The sequence below is a fragment of the Venturia canescens genome, chromosome 5 (assembly GCF_019457755.1).
Source record: "Venturia canescens isolate UGA chromosome 5, ASM1945775v1, whole genome shotgun sequence".
Taxonomy (NCBI): domain Eukaryota; kingdom Metazoa; phylum Arthropoda; class Insecta; order Hymenoptera; family Ichneumonidae; genus Venturia; species Venturia canescens.
In genome coordinates, this window is record NC_057425.1 from 10,541,794 (window position 1) to 10,554,800 (window position 13,007).

At 39.4% G+C, this 13,007-nt stretch overlaps 1 protein-coding gene across 2 annotated transcripts in view; it reads left to right on the forward strand.

Annotated features, from left to right (window-relative positions):
* The window catches only part of vkg (viking), a 35,133-nt gene that overhangs the window by 4,685 nt on the left and 17,441 nt on the right, over window positions 1–13,007 (forward strand). For both annotated transcript variants that reach the window (XM_043420807.1, XM_043420806.1), the window contains one exon: window positions 7,554–7,736. In XM_043420807.1, the coding sequence (XP_043276742.1) occupies window positions 7,554–7,736 (183 nt within the window). The remainder of the gene's footprint in view (window positions 1–7,553; window positions 7,737–13,007) is intronic.

The window sequence follows — 13,007 nt, forward strand, 5'->3', positions numbered from 1 at the left end:
CATCGAAGTCTCGAAAATTTTCAATTGTTGCACATAAATAATCAACTGCCTACACATTTTTTATTTGATTTTTTCTGCAATACTTTCATGAGATCACAACTATTCGCGTTATTATTCATTGTTACGTGTGTAACCGTTTCGGAACGAGGGCAAACGCAACATCTTACGAAACACAAACTCGATAAAAAGAAAAATTATCGAAGACGCTGCCTGAGTTCAATAGGTCGTTTTCGACGCTCGTAAATGACAAACGACAGTCTTCACCCAGTTATACAAATACATGAAATGCCACGGACGTCGAATCTGACACGGCTGGATCGTCGTATCACTGCTTCCTTTTTTCACGAATGACAGCAACACAGCAGCTCGGTAATTTGAAGAGAAATTCTTGCTTCTCCAAGCACTCGGTTCATTTTTTAATCCGCTGACTCGAGACTCGACAGCGATCGCACTTGTGCCTCATTTCTCACGATTTCATTATTACAAGTTCAGCCGTGCCTGGCGTAATATTATCGTGATCTGGATCGAAGTCTGTAAAATCACTCAAAATGAAAAAACGACCGTTATAAAAAAAATTCACCCAGCAACATTATAAACGAACCAGTAAAAATGATAAAAACAGTCTAAAAATTACAAAACCAAAATCATTCTTCACCGCCGCAGGCATCCCGAGCACTTTCAATCGAATTCAAACAAATATTTGAACAACTCCATATCTAAAAAGTTCGAACTTCCGGTTTCAACAACCCGGAAAGATTACTATGACTAACAAATATCTCACGACACGTTTCCCTAGTGACCTCATTATTCTTATCGAAATTTCGTTTCCACAAATGTGCTGCCCTTAGAATTGTAATAGCTAAATAAAAATCAGTAAAAAATGAACAAGCAGGGTGAGCAATCGTGCGAGGCATTTGTACGAATAACATTTGACCTACTCGGATCTAAGACTCGTGATGCCAGCTCGATTACCCTTCAAGATTATTGTTACGTTTCTTCTTGTAATACATATCAAAGTTCAATGCTACAAGTATCGCTCGAGTTCCGGAGGCTGATCCGAGGAAGTAAACACGTTGAGTTCTGCTAATAACTATCATTATCTATCACGAAGTATTTACGTTATTCACACATATTTAAAATAAAGAATATAAATGCTCGGCTCACGATAGGCAATTCAGAACGATCGTTGTGGAGCACTAGCTTCACTTTGCGATATATGACACGTGATACAGTTTATGGGGGTCAACGTTTAATATCCGCATGTGAGAGTCAACCATTTTCAACATTTGCCGGCGTTTTATTACGAGGGTGTGCTATACCTACGAAAATATGCTTGGCTTCGTACGCGCATGTGCATTTCGTCTCGTCTTACTTTAGCAAACTGTTGGAACGAGAAAATATACGGTGACGAAGACGAATAGAACGAAGGAGTTGCCGATAGTGAAAATATTGCAGACCGCGTGTACACCTTTGTGCACGAGCCTTTTTACGTCGAATTTACTGGCCCCATTTTCTACTTTATTTTCTCAGCTTCCCCTCATTCAGGTGGAATCGAGATACCGATCGTTGGACCAGAGCTATTATGAAACGAGGCTCTGAAGTCATAGATTTCGAAGTAATAGTGCCGGCACATTTTCTTCGTTTATTTGGTAAATTATTTATTTTCATTTGATCAGTATCTCGTTGGGAATCGGAGCGACTAAAAGTTCCCATAAATTATCTTCATCTTGTCACACCAAATGAAATTTTTATTCCGAATATTCTACTCCGAATGATTTCTATACCGAACTTATTAACTCTTAATTATTCGTATAGAGTTAAAGATCATTTTTACCCAAGCCATATAAACTTAGATCGAGTTTCTCCAATTTCCTTTATTTTCTATAATGGATTCAATTTTCCCAGAGCCCGTGTTATTTGTATTAAAAATATTTCCTTTTCGAGGTTTCTTGAGCATGACACGAGCAGAAACTTTAGGCGCAGAGTGTTATTTCGTGTTGCTGCACGGGGCATAAAAGGAAAAAATGAATAAAAAAGAGCCGAGGGTCAGAGACAGGTCGATTGAACGTAGAATTCGCAATATACATACGCGGTATGTATTTGCAAATATGTATACTAACCTCTCGCAGTGAAAAGGCCTCAAGCCAGAGAAATATTCATTTTCGAAGGATTAAACTACGCCCTTTCATTTAAAAGGTTTCGATAAATCGATGTATACATGCATTTCCATATATAACTTTGAGCATACGATGCAACCTACCCACAATTCCGTTGGGCCATAGTCATCCGGTCGAGGACACGAGCTTAATATTACTGCACGTTATGCAGATATATACGAAGACGTTTACTTACGGTGCGAGATGCTTTCGCTGGTTTCCCTTCTCCTTCTATTCTTTTCTTTCTCCTTTTCTTTTTCGCTCATACCGTTTTTTTTTCATCTCTCATTCTCTTTTTCCGCGCGCTCCACGACCCTGAGGATCCCGAGCGTCACGAATTTGCATCGCACTCGGAACCCCCGCAATCTGTGCCTAACGGCAAAGTTATTCATTCGTGTTACATCAGTTTTTCCTTCATTTCTGAACGAAAATAATTCGGTTTTAGTGCAGCCATTTGTTTTGGAAAAATAACCGATGTTATTCACGATTGATTGTTATAAGGAAGCTCAGCGATGACAACATTGAATTCTTTTGTCATTACAGCTTACAACTTTAAGAGTTGAACTTTGGAGATATGCTAGAAATATACACCGTGCATCTGTTCCTGGAATTATTGTAGGATCCACCGTCTAGTTGTCGAGAAAACAATTAACGAAAATCACATTTTTTGAAAGGTTATACACAGGCTCTCGTGGCAGGCACACTTCCTGTGCTACCATCTCGATTTAATGAAATAAGATCCTCCCAACTTTAAAGAGCCAAAAACGAGAATAAGAAAATAGAATATTTTTAGATATCAATGATGTCTTGAGAAAGCCTTGTTACCGGTGAAAATCACTTGGGAATGGAAAAAAAGAAACACTTATTTGAGGTTAACGAGTAATGAAGACATACACAGTGGAAGGTTTGACAACACCATGAGCCAGCTGGTTTAAAATATAGATATGCATACGCGTATATAAATGGAAAATGGCTGTTGTCACATTCTGCTTGACGATTTAACTACGAAAGTATATTAACCGCCATCATTGTATTAAAAATTGATCAATCTCAAAAAATGAGTTACACATAACTTTAATAATTGGGAGAATAAATTTTAATCGTTTCTTCGATCATCGAAAGAGCAAAAAAGTTTAGTTGCTTTTTTGAATCACAAGTAACGCACGATCTTCCTTAAATACTAATGTGAAAGTTTATCGACCACGGTGAATTGTAAAAACAGTGAAGGGAGAAACAAATTTTTATTAGTTGTTCTTTCATCTTTCGAATTCTATTTTGTGCATTGAAACTCAACAAAAATGAATTCTCTCACCCAAGTCGATCCCCGTAGAGCATGTTGTCGTCTCACGAACAGTCGTAGCCATGAAGGAAGTTTGTAAAAACGACTGTTGCGTGTTCTTTGGTTATGTAGGTATGGTGTGAAACCTGTAACTAATGGCAATGGACAATGGGGCTGCGATAAGCATCGGTCCAAGCGCCGGGGCTTTTATATCGCACTCTCAGCTCCGCTGGAGCTTGTCCAATCATTGTTAAACAATAATTTCATTAAATTCGTGGGGAGGAGCTTGCGCAGGGGTCATTATTCTCGGTTATTCATGAGGAATGGGAGTGCTTCGCGAGTCTCGCGCTCGTTCGGGAGAGTGAGCAAAGATGAGGAAGTTTACAGGCGCGAATATTTATTTCTCGAGGCACTAGCGGCAGGGGTCCTACAGAAAATCTCGGCATAAAATCACTTGCTTCCCGCAAGCTGAGACCAGCCTGCAAAGAACGATACGCGAGAAAAGAACGAGAGAAAAAGTGGGAGGGCGAGAGGGAATGGGCAGGCGAGAGAAGTTAAGATGAAATGTACTATTTATGAACGTACGAAAAAAAGAATTCATTAGTTTCTAATATTTCACCGACATGAAGATTAAATAATAAACCGACAGCTGCAGAAACTTTTCAGTGAAAATGAACGCCGGCAAATTCTCCGAATAGTTACAAAATACTGTCAAAATCGCTCCCAAAGTTATTGAGTAAATAATCGTTCGAAAATACTCCCGTTAATTTTCCTCCCGAGCGGTCAAAAGACACGTAAAATTTTCAGTACACGAATAAAATGCATCTAGAACTCTGGCGAAGATCTAAAGTGTCGTATAAAATTGCGTCAATGGGTTCAAAACCCCCGGGATGAGCTAAACATTTAGAAATATATGGATCAGCCTCAACTCCTCGTATTCCCTCCTTACAAAATTTAATCTCTTGCGCGAGAAGCACAAAAGATGAAAAATTTCGAAAAACCAGTGTTTCGGATAAGAGAAGCGAGAGGGCGTTTTAATTTTATCTCCATCCAAGCTTGCCCTATTTTTCCACGCGCATAACATATTTTATCGTTCGCTGATGCTCATTTCTATTTCTGAACAAATGTCGTCACTCCTTACTCCTCAGTGACAATATATCGCAACTTCACTTCGATCTATTAATGAAATATATCTTTGTATCGAATTACCGATTGAATTAAAAAAGCTCCTCGTAAGATTTTTCGTATCGATATTTTTCAACGCTCCATGCTAAACGACACGAACGTACAGTTGCTCTACGCTGACAACGAAAAAATCGTTGTAACAACTAAATGTCTTTAGTTGATATTTCCGTTGCTCAACTTAACTAACATCCGCTTGCGATAAACAAGGTTCATTTATTCGAATCACTAAATTTTTGTTTATGTGAATTAACTAAAGGAGTGAAACCAAATCTTTTGTTCGAGGAACTCGAAACATTTGTTCGTTTCTACTTAATTGACACACACTTTTATCATATATTTATTCGAATATCAAGCACTGAACGGTTTTGTTGAGAATGATAAATATTTTGTAAATCAAATAATACTGGTTAGTTCAGTATAACCCAAAATTTGTTGAAATTTATTATTATATCAGCCAACACGATTTGTGGAAAATAACTAATAATTTTGGTAGTCGGATTTTTTCTTCGTATAGCTTAAATAAATTTTATCGATGACGAGAACCAAATAAATTGTCTATACAGATGTCTACCTCGAAAGAAAATTTCAGTATATTTTATATCATTTTGTTAATTCAGCTGAAGATTTTCTTACCACAACACATTCTATGGAGATTCAATATACAATTATTTTCGTAGCAACAAAATATGATGTTAGAGTAGCCCAAATATCGTCACATAACCCTCAATTTCGTTAATCCAAATCGCTGTCCATTTGAATCATTATCTAAATATTTTGTGAAATTAAATAAATATTTTGTCGTGCTTATGAGACTAAGTATTTCAGTTAAATTGAGCATTTTTCAAGTGTTCCAACCAAATTTTTTCTAAGCGTACTATTTCTCGTTACCACTGAAATTTCTGTAAATGATAATCTTCGTCGAACGACTCATTCGATTCGATGGAAACTTTGAGAAAATTTTACAGAATACGAAAAGAGAATTTTTATATTGTTCCATAAAATATGTGTATCGAGCCTTTCGCCAAGCTTCGAATATATTTCTGGAGCGTTGCCAAATGAGTTTGCATCCAATTCGGAAGGATTTTTCCCATAAATATTTAATCGAGAAAATGAATTCGAAAATCTCTCTAAAAAATTAATCAGTTCTGGACTGTTTTCCGACGTGAATGCGATAATGAAAAGCGTGACAAAACGAGAGCCGCGTTGGTCTCAAAAGACGATCCGTCGGAAATCGATGAGTCAAGAATTTTTCAAAAACCGAACAGAGGCCCAAGAAAGAACGAGTTATTATTAGCCGGGAGATTAACCAACACATTTTGCTTGTCAAGTATTCAAAGGATTGAGAGTGAAGCTAATAATAGTAGTGTTTACACGAGAAAAATAGGGTCGTAAAAAGTAGCTTGTGATTCCTGAAAATAAATAAGTTAATCGACGATCGCATCGAAGCGCAAGGATAGAAGCGCGCAAAGTTCATGAAATCGCTTAAGATTTAGTAATTCAACGTGGATTACATTCGCGGATGAATTGCTGCGTATACTGGTGATACGAAAGACGAAATTATGTCACACACGAGTATATATAATAGTCACTTCTGTAACATTTATCCAGCAGCAAGTCGTTGATTCGTCGAGTTTGAGGCCGCGACAGATGCATTGCGTCATTGGGCATATTCTCGACGATCCTACCGAAAGATTAAAGAACGTAAGAAACGCCGCTTAAGTGAAAATATCATTGCGCATACTTGCGAACCGGCAAGCCGCGACAAAAGCTAATTAAATGTTTAGAATTAAGCTGCAAGTAGACGGGTGGTCTCTCGTGTCGATTTTTTAGCCCCTCCAGAATCGCCCCCGCTGGAAAACGAATGATTAGAGCCTCTCCACTCGTGAACGCTTTTCTAGGAAATCACAGGCGTACTTGACCGCGTCTCTGATCTTCGCGATATCCAAGTACGAAGAGTTCTCTACCGCCGCGAGTAATAAGCTTGCTTCTAAGAGTACATTAATTACGAGGCTTCTTATCGGAGATTGAATTTGTAACACAGCGAATTCATCACTGCGCGCCGTTTTTATGCACGGGGGACGGAGAAATATTTCGCGAAACATTTACAATGTGATTGTCAATTTTACTATTTTATAATTCACGCAATCATTATTCACTCGTTATCACGAGATCTCACGAAGACTTCAGTAATCGTTTATTGAAAATAGATTTTCACAGCTCTACTGTCATCAGCGGAGAGTCAGAATTAATTGGGCCCCCGAGGCGAGATGAATATTTATTAATTTGCTCGCGGTTATTAGCGTTGTAAATCAAACGTTTCGCCAACTTACAATCCGATAAATCAGACGTCAACGCTGGATTTTCTTTCGGAGATTCAATCATGATGCATGCAGTTTAAATAAAGACTGGAGCCCACGAAATATTATATTTTTCGATGTCAAAGGGCTTGATAGCATTTCGTGCTAAGTCTGGAACACACAACGTGACACCGATCTGTTCAATTCGAAATAGAAGCACGGCGTGCTGTTTTCCCAGTTAGTCCATCTGTATTTTTAGCTTTTTGGAATAATAGCCGGATGCTTGGGGAATTGTAATGGTCGTGAACTAAATTTGAGATTGACCGTTCGGTTGATTTGTTCAGTTTTATCGTCATTTTCTACCAACTTTCAATTGTCACGAAGGTCTAAATTTAGTTGCTACACTTTTAAAACAGTGGCTGAAATGTCGAAACCGTTGAAAAACTCACGAGAAGGAACCAAAAAGTTATTTGGTGGAAGAAGAAAATTTTTCGAACTATTTTCACTTGCATTCGATGACAATCAAGAATTTATCGAATTATTAAGATTTTTAGTTTCTTTTAAACTCACTCAGCTATTTTTCCTGTTCACGTTCTGCTCGACTCACGTTTTTCAAACTATTTTTATTTTTTCCAGGAATGCAAAACTGCGAAATGCAACTGTACCGGAATAAAAGGAGAGTCAGGATTTCCCGGTGTCCCAGGACCTCAGGGACCCGAAGGGCCCCCCGGTGAGATTGGTCCTGACGGCCCCATCGGACCAAAAGGCGAGAAAGGCGCGGGCGGAGAGTACGGAGGAACGGGCGAAAAAGGTTATCGAGTAAGTAAACGATCGATCAGTTTCATCATTGAAAAGTATTTAACCCTCTCAGACCGAGACCTATTTCGCGTTGACGGAAAATGATTCCCTTCATAATTTTATCTCAAAATACTTTCTAGTTTCCGAATCCATTGTGACATTTCGGTTTTTTTGTTGGGAAATATGAATTTTTGAACATTCAAGCTGCGCGCAGCACCAGGTCCTTGGGGAGCAAAATCAGGAAAATTTACGAATGAATCTAGCACCGAATACCTTAAATACATCATATTAGCTTCCCTTTGAAAGGAAATAACGTTTGGAGTACGAAAAAAAATGTATACCCACTATTCTTTTGCGATAACTAAAGCACCTTTTCACACAACGCCAACTCAAAATGAAACGCCGACTTCATATTGATATTTCGATGAGTTAAAGCAGTTTATCTCTTGGTTCAGGAGTATCTAAGGTGCAATCTAACCTTGCTTGATTGAAATAGGCAGTTAGAACCCCGACCTTACTGACCGATGCAGTTTCATTGGGCCTGGAAGCGCGTGTTGCGTAGAAGCAACATACGGTCCGAGAGGGTTAAAAAATAAATATATTCCACGATCGACTCGATAAATGACAGTTCATTGTCAGATACTTCGAACGTGGTTTTGGCGTCTCGATAATCTGGATTCCGGAGAGTAGTTTTAAGGGACGTGGAAAATGGTAAAATTGTAAATAGAACCAGCAAAAACTTCAAAAGCTCAGTCGTTCGAAAGTTAGCATAGACTGGCTTGATGAACTGCTGGCCACAGAGGGATTGAGGCTCGAAAGGAAACACCCGAAAGTAAGAAATCTCTGATGAGCCGGACACTGGCTTGTTACCTCGTTGCTTGTTATTTTAACGTGGAATGCGGGCGTCGGTTTATTATTGTTGCTTCGCTGTATTTCCGGTTACTTCATTACTTCTTTGAAAGTTTCCCAAAGACCTCCTCTCGCAGTGGGTAACTGGAAAAAATTCCTCGCCCTCGGTTTCTTGTTGGCTTGTAACTTTTTTATTACACGTACGCCAATTAAATAATAATGGATCGAAAAACTTGTCAAAGCGGATATTTGCGGAAGCTTTTGAAAAAAATGTTCGTGGGAGCTTGCCCACGGATGCTTTGAAATTGACTCCCAATACTTTTTTATTGCACAATTAATGCGTTCACTATTCGCAAAAAGAAAGTCGCGGCATCGTGAAAGTATGCACGACGATTAAGTTGCGGTCACAAAAAAAGCGCGAGAAGGAAACCGGCCTAAAAAGCACTGCACGAAGAGCGTGTGTGCGTATTCACACCAGACGCGACTGCGCTCCAACGAAAATCTTGTTCAAAGGAAAAAAAGAGCACAAAAAAGTTCCATGGCCACATTCAGCTGATTTCGTAATTAATCCGAGTGCAGGCTTTTCGTTGATTCTCACTCGACGAGTACGTGGGTGGCCCTAAAGTGACCCGAAAAAAGGAGTGACTTTGTTTTTTTTTTTTTTTTATTTTTTATTCTCTGACCCCTCGGAGCTGCGGTACTTATCTTAAAATACATTTCGTAAACGAAGCGGCTTCGTAAAACCACCATGTTGAATTCGTCATCGATGGTTTCCCCTGCTCTCGTTCCCGATTCATTACAAACAAGGCGAAAAGAATATCAAAGAGACGAAACCCCTTCGGCGTGTAAAAAGGGCGCCGAATTTTGAAGAGTTTTTGGAAACACCGTATTGGATTCTCGATTTTTTAAAAAATCCTTCTTCCTTAAGGTGGAAGAATTAGAATATTCGTACTTTTTCGTAGTTTTTGAACAAATAGCCACCATTTTATAATTTTTGAAAAAATCAAAAATCGTATAATATGTGCTATATCCATTTACCTACTGAATTTAAAACCATTTTTTTTTCTCCGATCATCCATTCCGGAAATCTCATCAACAGCGCACACCCATCTTTTTTTTGGACCAGTCTTCTCCCCCATTCTTTTGCACGAAGACTGAGTAAAATAAAGATAAAAAAAATGAATTTCGTACATTTTAAGAGTGTATTTTCTATGCCAAAAAAATGTGTGAAAACAGTATTTTTTTTGGCCGTCTAATTAGGGTGGACCCCTTAATATTTATAAAGTAACTGCCCACTATTTTGAAGTGGGGAGAATAATCGTAGTTTTATAAACTAAAATGCGTTTTGCCAAACGTAACTGTTTGAGCGAGCAGCTGTTAAATGCGTCTTCCATCAGTCGCGTTGGTCTCACGAATATATAATTTCGAATTAACAAAAACAAGAACGAAGCTTTTTTCGGTCGATAATTATGAAACCAGAGACACGCGGTAATCGTATGTTATCGCTGAGTGGCTATCCGAACTTCTTGTGTCATGCTCGACGTGTCGAAATTCGGTCAACATTCCTCAATCGAGAATTGGAGAAGATGAAAAAAATGTAAAGTCGTGCAAACGACACGTGGGAAGAGCAAATCTTCCGTATTCCACGAGGGCGACATTCCATCGCTTCTCTCTCGTACACAGAGATCTTCTCGAGATTGAGACCGTTGCTCGCGGTCCTCTCGCCTTCTGACTTCTCATTATAACAATTTGCAATTGAATCGGAAAATCCCCCTCACAAAACGGAGCCACGAGGCTTTAATTTTTTCTGCCATTCTTCATTCATCTTGATGATTTTGCTTGTCACGTGATTCTCTAATATTTCCCCTGTTCATACTTCCTCGTCTCTTCATTCGAGCTGAGCTCTGAGCGATCTACGAACGGATATTCGATAGAAATTCCGCAAATCCAAATTTGGAGGACGGAATGTCCTCAATTGATAATTCCTCTCGATTTTTCATCTTAAAAGCTCCTTCAAATCCTTCGATAAAAAAAAAACGATGAAAATGTGAAATTGGGCAACAAAGAGGCATCGAATGACCCGCAAATGTGGCGATGCCTGGAACCCGAATGTCACCGATGCGTCAGAAAGTAATAAATGATTAAAGGTCATGCAATTACGACTTTATATCAGTGACCCAAAATCAAATCAGCTTGTTGGCTTTCCCAAATTTACCACTTACGTCCTTTCGCTGTTGTCTAGATCGGAACGCAGTATCCGTTGTATCTCGGTAATGCAAATCGCCCGTTATGGCTCATGACGAATAGCCGGCTAAAGAACCCTTTCATTAAGCCTCATCAGACTGCGAGAGGCAAACAACTTTACGAGCGATGTCTCCGCGAGTGTCTGCGTGAGTTTGTATTCCTACGCCACAGCTTACGCTTCGCACACGCATACGTATAAGTCGCGAGATGAATAGCGATGCTGCCCAAGTTCGTTCTCTCTCTCTCTCTCTTCGCCATGGCAAAAATGACATCACAATTCGTTAACACTTGAATATATAGAATACGGAAAACGTCCTCGAAAGAGCTTGTGCAAGCTCGCTCGCATCAGCCGAGCTCGCAGACTTGTGCAAACCTCAAACGCACTATATGCACTCGTGAAAATTATTGTAGGAGTCGAGACAGGTCTATTCGACGTGTGGTGCTTGCTTCGAAGAAATATATTTTCATCTCGAACGCTCTTCTCACTTTCTCTCTTTTTTCTCGCTTATTTTTCATAATTCAATAAATTCTCTTGCTTCTTTGTGTCTTTATCTCGTTCTGTATCTCGCTGTCACGGTTATGGAGAGAATCGAAGGGGATGGGAAACATTCTGAAGATGTTTACGGTATTTTTATCTTGAAAATAGTGAATTCCGTTGGAAAGTGACTGCTCCGATGCAAGAGGCAATGTGGACGTAGAGTTTTGTGCGCCGAGTCGCTCCGCGCACTCTCGCTCTTTCTGCTCAATTTTTCGAATCTCGCCTCTCCTTTTCTGTCTTTTGTTACAAGCCTCGTGACACAAGTACCCTGTGGAAATTCATGGTGGGCGTCATAATGACAATCATCGCGGCTATCTAGCCTTTGGCATTGATCCTCGCAGAGTTACTGAGAGCCTAGCTCCGCGGATTCGAGGTCGTAGCGTCATTCGTTGGATATGCAACCGTTACGTTATACTGCCAAGCCGAATGCGCTGTTTCTTTACTTCACTGGAACGCTCGGGGAATAACCACCCACTTTACTTTCGATTTTTCGATGAGGAGAATGAGCAGAAGTTGTTCAATTCTTTTCCATCTTTCACGCTCGGAAATGAACCTTGAATTGGATTTTCAATTGCTTTTTTATCCTCCCTTATGGTCGTTATGCTTTTTAGGTCAGAATGAGCGATTCATTTTTATCCTACGCTGAAAAGCCGGACCAGTCGGCTTAAGGTAGATCATGCCGGAAGGATCGTATTTTACGGGTGTCTAAATTGGACCGATTTTCACTTCCCAATTGAAGATACAATCACTTTAAATTAATGTCAAAGATATTTATTCGAGATTGTAAATCATTTTTTTGAATTTATCTTACGGCGAATGAAATTACAAGCCATTAATTAACCGGGGATCCATCACTGACCGAACCCGAAATTTCATTCGTCCCTGGCGAAAATACCATAGTTTTTTATTTTAAAAATCGCATTGGAGAGCGCAAAGGAAAAACACAAAGGGAAATGGATTTAAAAAATGAATGGGAAAGAATTTGAAAAGAATGGGCCAAGCCAAGAAGAAACAAAATGCCGAAATAAGCAAATGTGAGGTTATACGAGTGCTCACTACCAACTTTCGTTCAATCTTTAACGTAATATGTCTAGAGTCGCGGCAGCATAGTCCCTACAGCCCTGCGTATTTTTCTTTATATTTAAGGACGTTTGTCCCAATAACCGATAAGACGAACTCTTTAAAAATTGATATGCGTGTGAGTCGATTACTCATTAAAACGTAAATTTCAACACTTAAGAAAATCGTTTCGTGCATAAACTACCTTAATAGTAACATCGAAGACCATGATTTGTAGAAAAATGTGTCCAATTGTCAACGACAGTGCATCTCAAAGGGCCAAGGAAACCACGTCACGAGCCATTACTCCGAGAGAATTGTTGAAAAAAAAAAAACATTTTATCTCAGTTTCACAATTCGGCATGAGCTCTCGCGTCCTTGCATCCGGTGCATCAAGCTCTACGCGCTCTCAATTCTGGTGATTCGTCATATAGATTGAAGCGCCGAGAGAATGAAAGAGACAAGAGAAATAACGGGAAAAAGAGGGAGAAAGAGAAAACTGAGAGAGGAGCATTTAAACACGCAAGCGATAACGATGTCTCTCGAACGGATACGAGAAGGCCCCCTCGTTCCTGTGGGCTTTTCTATATATCTCAGTGGCT